The sequence below is a fragment of the Plutella xylostella genome, chromosome 20 (genome assembly GCF_932276165.1).
Source record: "Plutella xylostella chromosome 20, ilPluXylo3.1, whole genome shotgun sequence".
In the NCBI taxonomy this organism is placed as follows: Eukaryota; Metazoa; Arthropoda; class Insecta; order Lepidoptera; family Plutellidae; genus Plutella; species Plutella xylostella.
Genome location: NC_064000.1, coordinates 2,076,515 through 2,097,940, shown reverse-complemented (window position 1 = coordinate 2,097,940; position 21,426 = coordinate 2,076,515). Strand labels below are relative to the sequence as shown.

Below are 21,426 nucleotides of genomic sequence, written 5' to 3'. Positions count from 1 at the left end.
AATTTCAAGGACCAAATTAAAACAAGTTATTTTTCAAAAAATATAGTTTATTGCGGAGATGATGCGGCTTATAACATGACTACATGACATAGAATGAATTGACAAAGTTGGGGAGGAAAATAATCATTTACAACACCAGCTGTATATGTACAAACCTTTTGTCACCGACACACTATAATAACACCTATATATCTAATACACTACTGAAACTCTTACCATCGCTCCGCTCCGTTGCGCCATGAAAAATTGAAAACAGAACAGATAGACACATATTTTAAGTAGAGGTATAAACTCAAATTATCTACTACTAGCTAGCATTATACAGGATGTTGCATGTTGCATCTTCTTTGTTGTAAGCCGAAAGAGTGGCGTAGGCATTTGCGACTGCCCGTATAGTGGGAAAATTATAAACTATTAAATTACCAATGAAGGTACTGGGGCATAACTTCATCTTTATAATTGTTATTAACAATTAATTTGTAAAAATATATTTGCTTTATTACTGCTATTTTATATCAGTTCACAAAAGTAACATTGGCTGTATTATGTAATTAGTTAAGTTTTTTTTATAGTTTATAGTTGTTTGTTTCACTGCACTACTGCATTAGAATAGTTCTGTAATAGTGGTGTAAGTATTTTGTAATAATAAATAAATAAAAAAATCAGCTACTGCATTTGATTCTTGGTGCGTATCTATATTATGTGTTTTTTGTATGTTTACTTAGATCTTCACTTCCTTAGATCTTTAATGTATGGTAGGTTGTAGGTTGCGTAGTGCAATTTTAACATTAATTTACTTACATAATTTTTCTGTTGTTTGGTTCTATATTGGTCAGAAGCTTTTATAATGCGCTAGCGTTATTGTGTTACACTTACAGTGTTGTTAAGTAGTTGCATAACATATTTTTGTTACACTCATGTCAACTAATCTCCTTTGCCAGTTTGTATTTTTTTTATAACACTGTTTTAAAATATTTTATTACGGAGTTGATGAGAGTTGTATGTGTATTAAATTAGAAACTTTTTACTTACGTCTTTATACGATGATCTTCACACTGTAGGTTTATCCTCCATAGCTTTTGAGATGTGTTTTTAGATGGTTTTCCTCGGCTGTTCTTGTTACATAATTATGTTGGTACTTTATTTCTCCTGGTAAAATTGTAGTGTTCTAGTGTTTTTAACCTAAACCTCCTTCTTTCTATAAGCATAGTTTTAGTTTAAGCAACTTTCTCGCATGGCCGTATCCTTAATTTGTCGGATTTTCATTAATCTATTTCAATCCAATTGTTTTTAAATCCTGGTAATTTATACCTCATATAGGTATGCATGGTCGAAGGATGGTTACCATGACATTTACATAGCAGTTTATATTAAATTTAAATACAGTTAAACCCTGGTAATGTACAATTAGGTACTTTAGGTATAGCTTTAAGATTCTCAAAATGTGTCCTTTGAGCAAGCTCATATTTAGGAATGTTTATGGTAGCCCTTATGATCCGAAAAGGCTTTCAAGGACCGATTTTATGAGTTTACTTTTGTGTAAGTACTGGCAGTTTATCTTTCCTATTTCCCACTACTAACCAAATAATTATGAAATGAAAAAAATCTGTTTGAACGTAAATTATTTATTTATTACAGTCACACATGGATCGAATACATTTTAAACATCTAAAATCAAATTTATTCAACATGTTTCAATACCTTTAGAGTGAGACCAGGTTTTTTTTTATTTAGAACATAACATTTTGTTGATATTTATATGGTTTTTGACCTGATCTCGGATTTTGTAGTAAGATTTTAATTTGATGTTTATGTATCTGAAAGGATTAGTCAAAACATGTTGAAGATTTTCCTAAATTATTACATTCTTTAGGATTTTTAGAGAAATGTTTGCTCATTATTAAACTATGCAAGTCTCTACTGTGAAACAGTCACAAAACACATTTAACTCACGCTACAGTGTCGTGTGTATTGAATAGAATTTTATTTCTGACCAATATTTTGTTTGTCAATTAATAATTATTATAAAACTAACATCTAGTTAAACCACTAACACATTAAAAAAGATAGAACGTTTACGTTTTGTTTGCTAAAAAACTAAATTGCAAGTGCTTGCAACATTGGTAAAACTAAATCTTGCATCGTTTCGAAAAACATATTGCTTTTCCAGAAAAACTTAGTGTTTAGATTAGTGACCATTTAGATCTTTTTAAGTTTTGGACATTAACATTAGTTTTTCGTGTACTTTAAAGAATTAAAAGGTAAATTAGTTGGCTCGTTTTTTTTTGTTTTTATGTTTTTTTTTTGTGTCGTCCCTGAGCCTAGTAGACGCATACTTACCGGAGGTCTAGTGCTGGCCGCGGTGAGCGGGCTTCTTACCCCCCTGCGGAGGACCTCCCACCCTGAAAACGTCACACAAAAACACTTTAGTAATAATTTTTTTTAATGGTTTTGGACTGAAATTTACTGGGACAAAGTTTTAAGTTTAAAATACGATTGGCCATATTTCAAGTTGTCCAAAGTGCAAATCTGTTCAAATTGTTAATATTATGCAGCTAGGTGGTACTGGTAGTGGTGAGAAAGGCTGAGGACAGAGTGTTGCGGCGTTCCTTGGGAGCGGTCTATGTCCAGCAGTAAACGATTATTAATTGGGAACTATATTTCTTGCCAGCAAAGTTTATTTTTGTCATCAACTTGTATCAGCAAATTAATAGATCAACCGCAACAATATATTTTTGTCCTCAAATAAATAAAAAGTGTCCTCTGGTATGAATCAGCAAATAATATCAATACAAAAATCTAAAATAATAGATGGATTGCCAAAAAATTTGAGTTCATTACATAAATAAAAACTTTGTATGCAGAATATTATTTTTGCTCCTCAAATAATAACTGCGCCCGCAGAATAGTAGATTTGCCAGCAAATATATTGACTCTAGGTCGCATGTTGCGATTTCTTTTTAATTCATATTTTATCAGCATTGCAGTAGTTACATTATGATTGGTCCAGTTATTAAAACATTATAATTCGTTAGCAATTTAATACATGAGTTTACAAATTAGCGGAGACGGTGCTATGGAGAGAGCTATGCTTGGAGTTTCTCTGATGGATCGTATCAGAAATGAGATTATCCGTCAGAGGACCAAGGTTACCGACATACTTAGCTGTCAAAATATGCAAGCTGAAGAGGCAGTGGGCTGGTCATATCTGCCGAAGAACCGATAACCGTTGGGGTAGACGAGTTCTCGAGTCGAGACCACGAACAGGCAAACGGAGCGTGGGACGCCCTCCTGCCCGCTGGACTGACGATCTTAGGCGGATAGCCGATAGTGGTTGGATGAGGAAGGCAGAGGACCGAATGTTGTGGCACTCCTTGGGAGCGGATCTATCTCCACCAGTGGATGATTATTGGCTGATGATGATGATGATGAAAAGAGGAAGTTTAAGTTTTAATTACAATAAGATTGCTTTTGATTAGAAGAAGATTAAGGTTTAAGTTATAATTAGAAGAAGGTTGTTTATGTTGTTTTTAATTAAGAATATTGATGATTTAAACTTAATTTTTTGTTTCATTTAAATATTAAACATAACATCGAGTTATGTGGACATACCTATTAAAATATATACATAAATGTTAACTTGCCACTTGATCATAAATCCCGGCAATTTTAAGTGATTAATTGTTGAATTGATTTAAAATTGTTTGGGGGCAAAAATTTGCTGGCAAATCTACTATTTTGCCTTCAAACCTATTATTTAGCAAATTCAAAACGGATTTAATTGGCGATCGTTTAAATGACACCCTTATTAATTTATTATATGTTAATAAATATTGCTATTTTCTAAATTTACACCTACAAGCGCAAAGTCTAGTCTCTAATACAAGCAGTGCAGCACTAAACTAAATCAAATTCCACCACCTTTATGATCTTAGAGCCATTATGCAATTTAACCGCCGCAAAGAAAATTGGGGGAACTGTAGAAAATCATAAATATGTGTCTGTGGGCAGCTATGAACCATGTTTTTACAAATAGTATCACCCTCACAGTTCACCCCCATTTCCCTAAGGCAGTTACATCACAAATGGATCTCAATTCTCAACCGCACACCTTTAGAGTCGACTATTAGAATTCATTGCAAAATTGACACTATTATTATTCATAAGCGACTTTAAAGGCGTGTGGTTAAGAATCGCCCTTCAGCATACATAGCATAATGGCCGCAAGACGCGTCGCGCTGGCTAACGATTTATGTCACGTCTTGCGTCCCGTGCTAGGCAAGCCGACAAGACCGTGGCAGGACGGGGTGCACTAAAGACCTACACTACAACGCGTCACTACTTGGGTGGTCTCGAGTAGGGCGAGGCGCGCGCGAAGTGGCGCGGCTGCGGCGGCGCGCGGCGGGTGCCCACGTCACGGGATGACGCCTTGTACTCGCGAGGGCCCTCGTCCTTGTAGTAGGCGGTTTCGTCCTCGTAGTAGCGTTCGCGCTCGTAGCCGTAGTAGTCTTGCTCGTGCGACGGCCGTGGTGGGGGGCCGCGGACCTGGAAGATGGTGTGTTAGTGGTAAGTATGTATGTTTGCAAGAGTAACAAAGGAACCGTTGGTTACTGAGGCAGATCGGCGTGGCCCGAATGCAAAGCCCTAAACCGTATTCGGCTGGTGTTGCTTAAATCTTCCAAGTCTTCCAACCAATGCGGCATATTTATTTATTTATTCTTTTATTGCACAATATACAGAAGTAATTATGTACAATCAGGTGGACTTAATGCTAGAAGCATATCTGCGCGTTCGGATTCAGATCACGCACATCCCACATGGATATCTCTTAGTGACTCCAATGAAGACAATGACTTAATATCATATCATCACACCTATTGCGAGCATAGGACTAGCAGTGGACGTTATAACCATACACTCATGAAATCATTAAAAGGCAACACAATGCAAAAACGTAGGTTGACTGGCAGACATTGCTTTCAGAATTAAGTAATAAACTCACTTGTACATAATTATATGAAGAATTATGTGGGTAAATAAAACTATAAATAAACGAAACCCAACGTACCGGCGGCGGCTCCACAGCGCCATACGGGTCATCGTACCCTCCAGGATACGTCTCCATGGCGGACCTGGCTCGGTCCAGGATGCTGAACACCTTGCTCTTGGGCGGCGCGCGCGAGGGCGGCGGGCGCGCGGGCGGCGGGCCCGGCGGCATGCGAGGGGGGCCGCGGGGGCCGCCTGCTGGAATGAGGAAGGTTCGGGAATGAAGATAAGAGGTCTTCTCTGGTGGTTAATCAATCATTATAATGGTTTAATGTCTGTTTTTGCATGATATTATAAAATAGATAATATAAACCGTCTCCTAAATCACTCCATGTACATGTTTAAAAAAACCGCATCATAAATAATCGGGAACTATATTTCTTGCCAGCAAAGTTTATTTTTGTCATCAACTTGTATCAGCAAATTAATAGATCAACCGCAACAATATATTTTTGTCCTGAAATAAATAAAAAGTGTCCTCTGGTATGAATCAGCAAATAATATCAATACAAAAATCTAAAATAATAGATGGATTGCCAAAAAATTTGAGTTCATTACATAAATAAAAACTTTGTATGCAGAATATTATTTTTGCTCCTCAAATAATAACTGCGCCCGCAGAATAGTAGATTTGCCAGCAAATATATTGACTCTAGGTCGCATGTTGCGATTTCTTTTTAATTCATATTTTATCAGCATTGCAGTAGTTACATTATGATTGGTCCAGTTATTAAAACATTATAATTCGTTAGCAATTTAATACATGAGTTTACAAATTAGCGGAGACGGTGCTATGGAGAGAGCTATGCTTGGAGTTTCTCTGATGGATCGTATCAGAAATGAGATTATCCGTCAGAGGACCAAGGTTACCGACATACTTAGCTGTCAAAATATGCAAGCTGAAGAGGCAGTGGGCTGGTCATATCTGCCGAAGAACCGATAACCGTTGGGGTAGACGAGTTCTCGAGTCGAGACCACGAACAGGCAAACGGAGCGTGGGACGCCCTCCTGCCCGCTGGACTGACGATCTTAGGCGGATAGCCGGTAGTGGTTGGATGAGGAAGGCAGAGGACCGAATGTTGTGGCACTCCTTGGGAGCGGATCTATCTCCACCAGTGGATGATTATTGGCTGATGATGATGATGATGAAAAGAGGAAGTTTAAGTTTTAATTACAATAAGATTGCTTTTGATTAGAAGAAGATTAAGGTTTAAGTTATAATTAGAAGAAGGTTGTTTATGTTGTTTTTAATTAAGAATATTGATGATTTAAACTTAATTTTTTGTTTCATTTAAATATTAAACATAACATCGAGTTATGTGGACATACCTATTAAAATATATACATAAATGTTAACTTGCCACTTGATCATAAATCCCGGCAATTTTAAGTGATTAATTGTTGAATTGATTTAAAATTGTTTGGGGGCAAAAATTTGCTGGCAAATCTACTATTTTGCCTTCAAACCTATTATTTAGCAAATTCAAAACGGATTTAATTGGCGATCGTTTAAATGACACCCTAAATAATCTAAGCATAAATACTAACACTGCAAGTGACTTTGCTTTATACTATGTAGTAATAGTAATAAGCACCTATTGAATAACGTTGTATCGAAGCAATTGTAAAACAACGAACTTTAACAGAGTGTTGCATTCTTTGGAGTGACTATACCCAGCAATAAATAATGGTTAGCACCTGATGATGGACCACAACCAGCTATCAATGCACCAGACTGCCCAAAAAATACAAACCAAACAGAACCCAACTAACCATGCATCCATTTACCCGGAGGCCTCTCCGGCATATCCCTCATCATGGGTGGTCGCCCGCCCATCATCTCCGGGGGGTCGGGTACAAGGAACTTCTTGATCTCGGCCAGGGCGTACGCGATCCTGGCGTGGGCCTCCGCGGGCGGCGCTAGGGCTGATATCTCCACGTGCAGCTCGTCGGACAGGTGGGCGTACTTCGGGTCTAGAGAGTTGCGGAGCTCCTGCTCTTGACGTCTGGAATGGTAATAGTATTTGGGGTTATCTCACTAACGGCACTGATCCCAAGCTAGGTAGAGCATGTAAATGAGATGTTTTGTTTGGTGTGACTACATGACTTAGGTTTTTAGTGATTTTGTTTTAGTGGATTGTTTTATAAAAATATTTTTTTTACTCTAAATTCATTGAAAGTCATGAAACTGAAATACTTGAATAGAAACAATGTTATTCTATGTAAAGGATATAAGTAAAAAAAGAGAAATTTATTGTTTTCTATATAGGCCATAGAGGGTGTTCTATTTGCTTGCACCTGAGTGACCTGACTGACTTGAATGGAAGATCTTTCTACTTATTCTTCTTCTAAGCTTATTTGCACCTTGGCAATGGAATCTTTGGACTAATTCAAAATAAGGCCTCAGTGGTTGAATTGGGGTGTTATTTGTCGACAATCCATCTAATTTGTATTAAAATATCGTTGCGGATATCTCACCGATCCCTCATGGAGCCGCGGCCCAGCACGGCCATCTTGCACATGGTCTCCTCCTGCAGCTGCTTCATGGTGTTGCCCTTCGGCCCCAGCAGCTTGCCCACGAAGTTGAACTGGAGGAACAAACCACATGTGTAGGAAGATAGACAGAATAATCTTTATTTGTACCACAAGAACAGAAGTTACAAAGCTCATAAATAAAACCTAGGTACAAAAATTGCATTCTTATGCTACATTTTAGTTTTATTATGCTTATTACTTTTTGGACTTATTGTGCAAATGTGGTGCTGAAATTTTGAAAGTTGTGAGCTTGAATCGCTGGACTAAGTGGAAGTGAACTTGGGGTTGGCATGAGTACAAAACTTACAACCAAAGACAGCTGGAAGTAGAGAGAGGATATACTAGGAGGAAGTGCTATTCTATTCTCACCTTGGGATGTTCCTTGATGGGCACCAGCACCTTGACAGCGACCTTGACCGGCTTCTCACGGAACACGTCCACATATTTGAAGTCCTTGCTCGGTATCCTTCCAGAAGTTTGTACTCTAGTCACTTCTGCAAATTGCATTAAGATTGACAGTTGAAGTAGAAATGTTAGCCTTGATTAATTCTCTACCGCATTTGGAATGACAAGATAGGTAGTTTCTTTGAAGGTTTTTGTTTAGGTGAGGAATGCCAGAGAAACATCGTTCTGTGAGCTATGCGGATGCTCTAAAGGAGGGAAATGTCTACTAACTGTATTGAGTTAAGAAAATAAGGTTATGTGTATGTGATTGAAAATGCTACTTTAATATACCTAGGGGTACAATTATTTTAAGTCTGTTGATTGACTCGGCATTTGAGATCAAGTGTAAAGACATAGGACTAATATATCCATCGTGGCAGGTGATATGAATCATTCTTTTGTAGGTTCAAATAGCGCCAATTAACGGTTATCAGTGGAGCACAAAAGCAAAAAATATAAGTAAAGAAAGTGGTCTACCTTGGTCAATGAGCTTCGTGGACATAGGAAACTTGGTTTGATCTATTTTAATCTTCTCACTTAACAGCTCCCGCATGTATTCACCGGCTTTTTCGTTCAGCTTTGCAGTGTCCTCGCCATCTTGTTCCATCTTGTCGTGCTGGTCTTGGTTAGAGTTTCGCTTGAAATCACCGCTGTTGAACCCGTTATTGCTGTCGTAATTGTCTGCCATTTTGTCTTACTCACTATTTAAACAAGAGATTGCAGGACGCTGCAATATTAAAATTGTTTAGACTTAAAAAAATAGCTACGCCGCGGTCGGCGTCCCCAGTTTTTTTTACGTGACAGTCAAAGTGTCAAAGAGAATAAATTTCAACGTGACATTGACACACAGAATAGATTACACAGAATATTATTTTGACATTTAGGTACGCGATAAACGGAAACGGAAATTATAGTGCCACAAACTTATCTGTTCCGGTGAGAGCGAAGTAAATTGATCCATATCTCATTATTTACTAATGAATTATGTATTGATATAGATTAGATGGGTTTATTGAAACCACAAGAGCGAATTACCACTACTGGCAAACTTAAAATCTTATAGAATGAAGAAATATTACACATTTACGTGAGCTGTCACCGGAACAGATAAGTTTGTGGCACTGTAAAACTTTTTGCTACCAATAAGTCAACCACCTCAGAATAACAACACAACGACCTTGATTTATAAATAATGATATTATTCGTTACCAATATACAAAGTCCTTGTTGATGGTAAAGGTGCACACAAACACACAAAGCAAATACATTGCTTTGTACCTCAGAAACCTCAGCACCACCCTCAGACATGGCGACTGGAACGTCCGAACGTTATTGATACAAAGTACTTTTCAAATCATACAAAGTACTCTTTAAAGCTGCGTACGGACTGTGCTTATATTGCTACGCGTAGTCGTTTACGCGTGTCCTGGAACGCCATGTCCGTACTAGAAGCTTCCCCTTTAGTATACGCGTAGCTTCTGGTATGGACATGGCGTTCCAGGACTCAGGACACGCGTACCAATGTACGCACTGTCCGTACTCAGCTTTAGGTTACTTACCATCCTTAGTAATGTTTATATTTAATATCTATCTATCTATGTATTTGTGTAGATATATCAGCTGTCCGATATCCATATTACAGGCTCTGCCTAGCTTGGGGTCGGATAGCCGTGTGTGAGATGTCCCCACATATTATTATTATTAACTAGCCAAGTGTCAAGTAAACGTACTACCTACATTCATTTGTGGGTTTGTTTTAGCATTTCGAAGCGGCCTCATTTTAATAAGTACTCCTTAATTTAAATTTTAATCAGGATTTTTTATTTCCTTCTAAAACCTAACCTAAAATTTTATATAAACACAGACTAATGTACGTATGAGTGCTTAGGTATATATGGAAACGTTAGTAGGTAGATCTATTACATTTTCTTCTTTTTCGACTTGTGCCTAGCGTGTTGGACGACCATGATGTTGAAGTCCGAGTGAGGGGCCACCATGATTTCATATTTCCTTGTCACCATCCTCAGTATTATTATTTCATCCAGTGTATTCTGCAATAATGAAGTAGTCACTGCAGTTGGTAGGCTGACTATTTTTTTTATAGGTAAGTAACTAAGAGCTCTCTTACTTTACTTCTAGAAATATTTTCGCCTACAATAAGGGTCAATTCACACGTACTCGTAAGTAACACAACCACATCCACACCACAGCCACAACCACACCACATCGACGCCGTGTGGTCTGGCGCATATATTGTATTGAAAATGAATAATCCAATTCACACGTGCCACAATTTGCCGTTGTTATCGACCACCTGTGTAATACGACCACATCGCAACCACATCGCCGCCACCGGCGCCGCAGCGCGGCCACATCGCCACGACATGACGGCGTCTGCGCGATTTTGAAAAATGTGTCTACTGAATACGACCACGTGGTTACCACATCGCAACGACAGCGACAACGCAACCACATCGAAATTTTGTCGCTACCACAACGCAACTGCAAAAAGCCGCTGCGACACTATTCACACGTAACCACAGCTTGACCACATTATGTCGCTGCGACGTGGTGTGGTTGTGGTATGTGTGAAATGACACTACACTCTACACACTTGGTGGGAGAGTTATTATCATAAAGGTCTGTTTCACAATTTCTGGATAATGGCTTCCTGTGGGCTAAAAGGCATGTTATTACTGTCTAATACATAATTACAGAGAGTGACAGCAGGTCTTTTATCTCACCGCCACCGGCCGCCTCTATCCAGACTTTGTGAGACAGGCCTTTAGTCGTAATTTTATCGTTCTCACAACTAAAGTAAGCAAATAAGAATTCCTATCGTAAGCAGGCAAGAGTACAATGTTAATAAGATTACCAAATCTTTTATGGAAGAGCTGGCCATGAGCCCCAGTTGCTGCAGACTTGCGCCGAATTTGACAGCAGCCCCTGAGGTGAAGGTCGTGAGAATTGGTGTACCTGGTATAATAATACATTCATTTATTTTCAGGCATCATCATAATCATTATAATATATCATCAGCCTATATCAACCCACTGCAGGGTATAGCCTCCTCTAAGCCTGTTCCACGGTGCTACAATCATCCAGTTTGGTCCAGTTACTCCGTCTATCGACTATTTCCAGGCATATTCAATTCAGTTCATATAAAAACGTGTAAGTTTACGAGTCGATTTTGTCAGCGCACTTTTGGTATCTATAAAAAGGTAACTACCTAAGTAGATAATTATATAATATTATGTATCTATCTATCCTGGTAACCAGATTGGTTCTGATCAAAAGATCCTAAACCTTGATCATTTGTCATCACGTATCCCTCTACGGACTCATCGTTGACGATTCGATCTATCATCGGGTTGGACTTGTTTATGGAGGTGGTCTGAAATAAAATAAGTATAGATATAGTAGCATTTAAAGCCTTACCAAAAGTTTTAAGATTAACACTTATTGCTTACCATTTTGATTAAGTTTTCATCTTTAGCTTTTAAACGTCCTGTAGCTGAACTCATATTTATAAACTAACCTGAAATGAAACAATATCTAATAATCGGAATAATTTCGTTTGGCCATTAAGGTAGGTATTGCCATAGATAGCCTGGGTAGGTACGAGTACCTATTATAATGGCTATGCGGGTATCCTATTATATCTATTTATTTATATAAGGCACATCTATCGCAAATAAAGAAGTCTGAACAAATAAATTAATCGAACACTAGCCTAAAATAGTTTTTAAGTAATAAAGGGGTCAACACAAAAATTACTATATACTTACGGTTACGACTATTAATTAGAGACTTACCCACAACTTCCGCAGTAAATTAAAGCGACCGTACGTTCAAACCCCAGTTCTCTTCTTCCTCCTCCTGTGTGTACCGGAGTTGGTTTTCTGCACGGCGCAGGTCACAAACTGACAGTCCATGACCACCATGATCTCCAGGTTCCGAGACACGATCCGGAGCGCGACCACGTCGTCTAACACATCCTGTTGGCCGTGGAGGTAGTGTCAGGTAGGTATAGTGCAACCAAAAAGTCCTGACAATAAAGAGTGCGATTTTGAAAAGACTTTTTATAATTTTCAATCATTTTCAGTTATTTACTTGTACATTTACATACATTTTAAAAGATTTGTGATTAAATAAATATAATGGATCGATTAAATACGGTTTTTAACAATAAGTTAGGCTCCACTTCCGTTTTCAGGACTTTATATACTTAGTTAGGTAGTTGCACTAAAGTTACCTTCATACATGCCTTCATACAAGTATGTTGTTTTGTCTAATATCGAATTCAATAATACTTAGGACATTAGACCTTATATATTTTTTGTTAGCTACTTATGTGGATTTTGGAAAAACGGACGGAACAGATAGCTACGTCTTTTCTCCTTGGGGTGTCGGTGACAAACGCTAGAGCTGAAGGGCTAGTACGGGGCGCATTTAAGACGTGACAAGAGTTTTGTATCGCGCAGCCTCAAGAGCGAGCGCGACGGAGAACTTTTGTCACGTCTTTATAGCGCCCCGTACTAGCCCTTCAGGAGTAGGGTTGGTCATCGTGGTGACAGGACCGTGGTTTATTACTTACAATTTCCGTAACTGCCCTCGTAACCATGTGATATAATGGCGGTAATTTCACAGCTACAGTTTGAGCTAGACTCTCCGGAACACTAGACATCTCTAGATTGTCTGGAAAACATATTTAACTTATCAAAAAAGGGAAATAGCGAAGACCATTTTTTAGTTCGAGCGACTGGATGGTGTAGTGGTTAGGGATCTTCTTTCCCGAAGGTCTCGGGTTGGATTCCTAGGGCAAATGTTTCTTTAAAAAATAGACAAGACAGTCAGTGTTGCTGGGTCGTGGGTTTCTGTTTCTGTTGTCCGTTATCGGTTATATATATATTTCCGTGCGTATACGTTTCCCTCCAGCCAGGATTAGATTACCTATTGGCACCTTCCAGTCTAGGAGGCTCATGCCATGCCATTGATTATTAAGCCCTAATAAGGCAAAGGGAAAATATGTAGTTCCCACCTTATTTTAGTACCTCGAGTTACTGGCAAAAACCAATGAAAACATTTGTAATACCATGCCTTATTAAGGGCTGTAGCGTTTACCCCCTAGGGATAAAGACAAGTATCTAGTCCCGTTGTAGGCTTTGGCACCCGAATATTAGCCAGGGAATCTGTTATACAGGTCTGAGCATTTTATTTCTGTTAAGTACGTGGTGAAGTCATAGTTATCTCGCACTGGTGTGACCGGTGTAAGGCAGGTTATTACCATTTTGGAAAAACAGTACCCCAACAACGTTTTGTATTTTTTCTATACGTTCAATCGTGTCCATTGTTTGTGGAACAAATACCTGAAAACATTAAGTATAAACATTAATTACAAAACATTGGAATGTAAAACTTCTGGTATTCTCTTGTGGGGAAAGCAAAGATGTATTTTGCATCAAAAAAATATTTTTTTTTGCACCCGGCTGGAAAGCAGCCTCTGGCGTGGGCTATTCTTTGTTTATGTACAGTCTACTGCTAAGAAACCTGACCCCTCTCCAGGTGACAATGCTACTTTAGATGGTATAGGTACGTACTTTGTCCATGTTTTTCGAATTATTTCCCCTTCTTCTCCGATCGATGGTCGATCTTTGATTGGACATTGTAAATTAGATAAGTATCTAAAATATATGCGTAATATAAAAGAGTTAAAATAGGCCTAGGTAATTATCAAAATAAAACTAGTAAAAAATATATTCGTATTCAAAGATAAATATTTTTAATAATAATGAGAATCAAAACATGTACACAGTGGCTATATTAAAATGTAGTAAAATAATCTAGATGGTTGCAATTTTAAGTAAAAACTATAAAAAGTATAGGGTTAAGTAAATATAATAAGTAATTCGTGGCTATAAATGAATGAATTCTTTCTTTTTTGGTCTAGCACTAGTTTATGTTGCTAAGTTAGGGTTGATGGATTTTATGGATGATAATAATAATAATTTGAGTAGATTTTTACTGTAAATCCTACACTTAGCCCTCAGGTACCTGAGAAAAACTAGGCTTTTGCCTGTAGTCTACCTATCTTATTTACGAGTGATCTAGATTCTAGAGTAACCATAGTTGCATCTCCGGATAGCCTCATTTACTTTAATAGAGAAATGTAAAAATGCTCTTTTCTTGGTTAAGTTTAAAGAGGAGGTTCGTTTGAGACACGAAGACAAACGATTGCTCTAGTTTATTTCTTTCCCATTTCCTTCTTGCTTATTGTTTTACCGTCGAGAAAATTTATTATTATTAAAGAGTTTAAAGAGAGATGTTAATTAAGGCTGTTTGCTAGAACTAACTAGCACCGCCAAATAAAAAAAAACATGCTAACGAAAATTAGTATCGGCGACCTCCTAATAACAGAGTTATTCTAATTTATATTTTACTAAGTACAAATTGTTTAATTTGTATGCATGTTCTTGAAGCTTAATACTATACACGCAAGCCCCGAAAGTAGTTTATTGTACTTACTTATTCGAAAACGGCGATATGGTTCGCAACCTATCACGTGAGTACAAATAATGTGCTGCGAAAAGTGGGTGGCTCACTTGTGAGCCACCTCTGACTACCCCTTCGGGGATTACAGTCGTGAGTGCATATATACATATTAGTACCCTGAAAGTAGCTGGTGTTTTTGGAACCAATTCAGTGTTAAATTTTGCTATCCGAATTAACATACTGTAATTGCTTTGATCGGCCAAATTAATTCGCAAAATTATGACCTTTAATTAAACTCAATTCCAAATGTATCCTTTCAGAAAATAGGATGAACTTGTATTATGTCGTTCATTAATTTTCATTCAGTAAAATCATAATTGCTTTTCAATCAGTAATTGATTAAGGTCTCAAATAATAATTAAGTAGCTTTACTTTACGATTAAATGAAGCTTTATCATTTTGTAGCACCCTATGTAGATCTAAAACTTTTGGAAATTCATCAAAAAATATGCTTACTATGATAAAAAGTCATCATCAAAGTTTGTATGGAAGAAATATTAGTAGATACTTACTTAATAATATGTAAAAAAAAACGCGAATTTCCAAAAGTTGTATGAATAACTCTATATTAAGTAAGGCGATTCACACACTTGACCGCGCGGTTGGCGGATTATCACTGTATGCAAAAATGACAGTTTATATATAGGGTGTTGCAAAAAGGGTATACGAAGACGAAACCTACATGTGCATTGTGAAGCATGATAATTATATCTAAGCCCGAAACTAAAATCAGAATTTCAAAATTCGTAAAACATTTTTTTTTCTCTATAGTAAAAAGTCACGTGACCAACAAAGTTTCTGTTCCGATTTTAGTTTCGGGCTTAGATATAACATGATGCACATGTAGGTTTCAGCTTAGTATACCCTTTTTGCAACACCCTATGCTAGAAAAACCGCTTAACCGCCCACACAGCCGCCGCGCCGCCGCCGCCGCCTCACCCCGCTGAAATTTACTATGGAAAATCCAAAATCGTTATAGCAGCCTCCTTGTCGAAGTTGCTTCTGCCTAGCCGAATACTCTGGCCAAGGTAACAGCATACTCTTGCACAACGACGACGACCGGCTCCGGTTTGATGTGAGCATTGTACATGACTTTCGTCTGATTAATGAAATCATGAATGCAATAGCGACGGAGAACCGCCACCACAGTAAAAATAACTCGTAAATTAAGTTGTTAAAAGTTTGTAGATAAAGTAGAGATTTCCCGACGCCACGCCACTTCATGCCGTCACCCTCAGACTAACCATACACGAACAAGATGGTGTTCAACAACCGGCGGCACCGTAGCTAAGTCAGTAGTGAAGCTGCTTCCGAAGCTGAGGGCCGCGGGTTCGAATCCCGCCCGGAGCAAACATTTGTGTGATGAGCATTTGTGTTTGCCTTGTGTCTGGTTGTCGTATATATATTTAATTTGTATTTACCTATGTGTTTGTGTAGATATATCAGCTGTCCGACACCCATAACACAGGTTCTACCTAGCTTGGGGTCGAATGGCCGTGTGTGAGATGTCCCCACATATTTAACATTATTCACAATAAGTACAAAAACAAATCTATAACTAAGTATTTTGTTTACTGCCAAACCGTTTTAAGTGCAACCTAATAACAATCATTGTACCAATTAATAAGGTCACAACTCTTCTAACCGAACTCATGCAAAATAAGAGCTCAGTGGTAGAAGTGAATGTTATCTGTCGGGACGTTCTTTTTGCACTAACACTTCATCTAGTTCGTATATTGTTAGTCTAAGCTGTCACCAATAATGTACCCCTCATCCCTCCTTTCCGTTCCTCTTTTTAGAGGGCCATATAGGTAGACACCTTTACTTTGTCTAGGATTAAATCCAACGTATTACACTCACGGGCAATGAAATAGTTCCGCTCACAAAAATCCGACACCAAACGACTCCAACTTTTCTTAGTGGAACCCTTTCATTGCCCGTGAGTGTACCGATAAGTTTGTGAACGCTGAACGCTCGAGTGTTCGTCACAGTATGTACAAATGGCATGCAATTTAGTACGTCCGGTAGATACCTCCTTATCTCGAGATATGAATTACCTGTCATAGACGTAATAACTCGTAGAAGTGACCATTTATATAATGTTTCGCAATTTTCTCAGTTTTCCTTCTTGTAGTTAGTTATTCACTGTGTTTGTCGAAAATGAGAACGAGATGAGTATTAAAAATTATGCCGGAGTAAACTTTATGGATTTCGGTAAATCCAATTGTACCAATCACAGCACTGAATTTATCGCGAGTCACGATGTACGGACGCGTTTATCTATGTCGATATCGGACCCGTGCAGAGGTGAAAGGATGCGCCATATAATAAGGAACAGCTGATACGTCGCTCGGGAAAACTCCCTTCGTAAGCCCAAATTAAATTGTAAATAATATCAAATAAATGACATGTCTAAACATAGCTTTGGTCTATTGAAATATTTGTAATCGAAGACTAAATCAACAGATAAAGATTCGTAGAATTGGTCCAAAAGTTATGATTGTCAGTTACAAATAAGTAAGTGTTGTTAAAACATAATAGAGATTTGTGGTTACATTCGTACGATACATACTTAACCCTTTTTTGCCGTGTTCGGATAGTATCTAATTTACTAATTATATATATTACACAGTGTGAAATAATGAGCCTCTAAAAATGTGAAAGCTAAGTGAAATTTATGTTACAAATACCTATGTTTAGCGTTTGATGAAATTCCAGCTAAGTGTAGATTTATGTGATAAGTTGAAGAAATGTCGAGAGCTAATAGTATTTCCAGAGGTAAGTGCAAAGAGTAATGTTTAACAACAACTGTAGGGTAAGTGCACCCGCACGTACGAAGCCTCCCTACTCTTTGTTTCAGCTATACAGGGTGATTCTTTCGTAGGTGCATATCCGGAAATATGTTACAGAGCTCTTCATTCTGAACAACTTTTGTTATAATGACCTTGGGATATAACGACTAGTAATATACGAAAGACTCACTCTGTATAAGATAGTTCCTGTGACGTTATGAGTTTTACGCAAAAGGTTTTACGGTTTTGAAAATTAATCTACAATGAAATTCTATACATTTTCACTATCGACTTATTGTAAGAGTCGTATCCAATGAAATATAATTACAATCACGGGCAATGAAATAGTTCCACTCACACCAAACGACCACAATTTTTTCAAACTTTTAATTAAAAAAAATACATAATATTACCGTATTTTGTTGGTAATATCCTGATGCTCTGTTAAATGTACTTCAATGTTGCAGAAGGCATCATTAAGCTAGCCGTCAAAGAGTAATTCGGTGTTTTTCTCAGTGGAACCTTTTCATTGCCCGTGAGTGTAGTTAGTTAATTGACACAGATTCCACAATAGTAGGTACATATTTGTGCGTAAGTTATTCGAATAATAGAACTGTCACAGGAATCCTATTGGGTGAAATTTTAAGGTAGTTGTAGAGACAGTCAGTGATTTGTATACAATATGACGTCCGACGCACTCTGGGCAGTCAGCGACTGCTGCTATTCCACAAGAAAACAACTTCTCTGACACTATTTTTATATTTATTCCTATATTAGGTAGGAAATAATTAATATAGAGATCGCTTTTAGTGATGAGACCGCCTTTTGTTCCCTGATTAAGTTACAACTTGTTATATTATTTAACTAGCTGTTCCCGCGCGCTTCGCTTCGCCTTAAAAAGTTTTCCCGTGGGAATTCCGGGATAAAAAGTAGCCTATGTTCTTTCCCAGGGTCTAGACCGTATGTATACCAAATTTCATTCAAATCCGTTCAGTAGTTTTGGCGTGAAAGAGTAACAGACAGACAGACAGACAGACAGACAGACACAGTTACTTTCGCATTTATAATATTAGTAAGGATTAGTAAGGATTCTTTATTGTATAAATATTATAAATAAAAGTACAAAGGGTGGACTTAATGCTAAAAGCATTTTCTGATTATTTATGAATTTTATGATGCAGATTTATTTTAATTATTTGCAAGGGACACCTGCAAGCGAGCGTGAATAAACATGGCCGCTGCAGCGAGAAGCGGAAACGCATTTAAATTCAAAATGTGTTCAAATGCGTTCTATTTAGATGAACATGTAGCGACGCGTCCACTGGAAAATGTGGACAAATTAATGTGAAAATGTGATGTGAATACTCTTTGTGAAAGAGTGAATTTTATTGTGTGTAAATATGTTTAAGTAATAAGTAAGTTTGTAGAGGTATGCCTCCGGGATCAGGGGTAAGCGTAAGATCTCAAGAGGGTGGTGGGTTCAAATTCATTCAATCTGAAACCCTGGCATGTACACATACATGAAATACATTCTAGTCTGGTGAAGGAAAACATCGTGATCGTGAGGAAACTTATTCATCTAGATTCTAGATCTACCTGAACTCTAAGTAGGTACATTGTACTGAAACGGCGATACGGCTCGCGACCTATCACGTGAGTAGGTACCTATATTTTTCATTCATTAATTAATTCTAATTACGGGCTATGACAAATTATTTTATGAAAGTACATAGTGGATGTACCTAATAGGGAATATGCGTAATTTTTTTTAATACTTTTATTGGATAGTTTTACATCACTTTATTATAGTAAAAAAAAATCAACGCCAAAATAAGTAATTTAAGGTATTTTAAAGAAAGTTAAAAAATTACAACCATCACGACCACTTTGAAATTCCCGTCAGGATGGCGGGCTGTCGTGACGTCATAATCGTTTAATTTCACGGCTCAGAATAATGAGTCCCGTCAGTCGGCATAGATTTTTTACCTAATCAAGTAATCACAGAGTACTTTTGTATTTTCAACAAACCAATGTTGTCATGGTAACAAACGAAAAAGGAAGTGTATAAAGTGTGATCAGTGGCTGTTTTGTAATGGTAATAAAGTGTGACCAGTGGCTGTTTTGTAATGGGAGCTCGTAAATAGCTGCTAGTACCTCTTTTGAAATGGGAGCGCGCAAACCAGAGGACCTTTGTACACAATATTACGCTATTATGGCAAAATGAATATAAAGTAATATTTGTATTGTATGTAAGTACTTACTGTAACTTTGGTTCTCAGTAAGAGAGACTAGGGTTAGTGGGTCATTCTATTCTATTATCTGTGGGGGTGTAAGAACCTGCACCTGGCTCTCTTGAATGGAACCATTGTGCATATCTCAAAGATCTAAACCCCCTTATCTAAACTATAGAATAAGAGTATAAAAATATATGCATATTCCCTAATATTTGGGCACACGGCTCTCGACTTTTATTATTAAATATTATTAAATACTTTATTGCACAATAATAAAATTATGTACATAGGCGAACTTAATGCTAACAGCATTCTCTTCCAGCTAACCTTGGGTGTTGTGGAGAAAGTTATAGGTAGTGCGAAAGACTGAGAGTAAAGATAATTTTGTAAAAATACCTACAAACACTAGAATACACTTACTTGTCAATAGTCTTTTCAATAGTCTTTGCTGTCCTTTTCCGCAGCTGGCCACAGTTTACTCGTTCATACTGCGTAATAAATTTAATGTGTCCAATTCTTCTGATTACGAGAATTCTTCCATAACTTAATTTAGAAAAAAATAACAACTTTCGAAATATACTAACGACTGCCATTATAACCTAAAAGTAGAAAGAGCAACTTGTGTCATGTTCATGTCATAATACTAACATTACAAATTTAATTTTATTGTGTTGCAATATGGAGCATATTTGAGTGGCTCGTTGACTAGCGAATGGCTGTTTACGCCTCATTACAATAGAACAACTAGTGGCAGCCCATACACTACCAACAAAAAATATAAAAAGTCCTAAACTTTGCAAACAAACAAGCATATCAAACAAGAAGTGGAGAGGTTATAGGAGGCTAGGATCTACTCGTATTGGAAGAATTTTTATGTGATCCATCGTATCTGATCACAACGAGCATTACAAATACTCGGTGACATTAACATTTCTTTGTTTACACTTGACATTTATTTAACTATACGCCAACGCAAAGAAGTTATTATTCTGAGATTGATATATAAAGAATTATGACGTCACATCCGCCCTAAGAAAATGGGTGACGTTTCTCGGAAGTTAGAATTTACCGAAGTTTTTTTGTACTTTTCAACTTCATTTACTTGCTCAAAAATAAATTATAATCAAAAATAATGATAGAGTCATAGTTATGAAACAACAAAGTTTATTATAAATAATATTTGACCTTTATTTGAACCACTTGCATATTCCCTATTTACATATTAGGACCTCTACCTATTTAGTATTTACATGTTTTGTTATGTAGTAAGTATTTGATGCCTTTATCCGATAACATACAGATTGCACCTATTTAGACTAATCTTACTATAGATAAAGGTAAATGATAGATTAAGGCCCACTTTATATTGATATCACAATCACATCAGACATATTTTCCCGACCGATGCCATATCAAGGTATTATTCAAATGAAAATAAATATCGATGGCTCATGAATGAGGATATTTTTTCAAAACTGATGCTAGGTAAATCTGTTTTTTTGGATCTTTAAACCTAGAAACAAACCTAGGAAAATTCCGAAAAGTACCAGGTTACCTAGTCTAGAAGTAAATTTTAAGAGTAGTTAGGGTTTTTAAAAACGGCCGTAGGTAAATCTACAGGGTGCTACATGAGGAAACTGTACGATAATAATACAAATCTATCACACAGGTTAGGTAATCTTCATGTAATCTTGTAACAATGAAGCATATAGTGCCACAAACTTATCTGTTCCGGTGACAGCTCAAATAAATCTCTAATATTTCTTTATTCTGTAAGATTTTAAGTTTGCTCGTATTGTTATTTCGCTCTTGCGGTGTTAATA

General features: G+C 37.2%; 3 protein-coding genes and 1 long non-coding RNA gene across 6 annotated transcripts in view; 2 read left to right on the top strand and 2 right to left on the bottom strand.

Moving 5' to 3' along the window:
• Positions 1–253: 253 nt before the first annotated feature.
• On the top strand, positions 254–2,046 carry LOC125490113. The gene is made up of 2 exons (XR_007267456.1): positions 254–518; positions 667–2,046. It is a non-coding gene; the product is annotated as an uncharacterized LOC125490113 (long non-coding RNA).
• LOC105392661 (KH domain-containing, RNA-binding, signal transduction-associated protein 2) lies at positions 1,610–8,846 on the bottom strand. 3 transcript variants are annotated; one of them, XM_048628306.1, is made up of 7 exons: positions 8,503–8,846; positions 7,951–8,075; positions 7,525–7,634; positions 6,820–7,052; positions 5,069–5,244; positions 4,325–4,545; positions 1,610–2,402 (listed from the first exon to the last, which is right to left on the bottom strand). In XM_048628306.1, exons 1-6 carry the CDS (start codon positions 8,711–8,713, stop codon positions 4,339–4,341), a joined length of 1,062 nt encoding a protein of 353 aa, XP_048484263.1. In that variant the 5' UTR covers positions 8,714–8,846; the 3' UTR covers positions 1,610–2,402; positions 4,325–4,338. The 3 variants fall into 3 exon arrangements, with proteins under 3 accessions (XP_048484263.1, XP_048484261.1, XP_048484262.1); XM_048628304.1 differs by having other exon boundaries at positions 4,343–4,545; XM_048628305.1 differs by having other exon boundaries at positions 4,343–4,545; positions 5,069–5,241.
• Positions 8,847–9,823: 977 nt separating this feature from the next.
• On the bottom strand, positions 9,824–13,837 carry LOC105392662. Its single transcript, XM_048628066.1, has 8 exons — positions 13,626–13,837; positions 13,313–13,394; positions 12,623–12,723; positions 11,883–12,023; positions 11,496–11,558; positions 11,332–11,419; positions 10,901–11,001; positions 9,824–10,076 (listed from the first exon to the last, which is right to left on the bottom strand). The coding sequence occupies exons 1-8, from the start codon at positions 13,689–13,691 to the stop codon at positions 9,945–9,947; spliced, it is 774 nt and encodes a 257-aa protein (XP_048484023.1). The 5' UTR covers positions 13,692–13,837; the 3' UTR covers positions 9,824–9,944.
• Positions 13,838–17,081: 3,244 nt separating this feature from the next.
• Positions 17,082–21,426, top strand: part of LOC105384592 (transient receptor potential channel pyrexia) — a 30,114-nt gene continuing 25,769 nt past the window's right edge. The window contains exon 1 of the mRNA XM_048628302.1: positions 17,082–17,355. Coding sequence (XP_048484259.1) covers positions 17,328–17,355 — 28 coding nt within the window. The 5' untranslated portion in view covers positions 17,082–17,327. The remainder of the gene's footprint in view (positions 17,356–21,426) is intronic.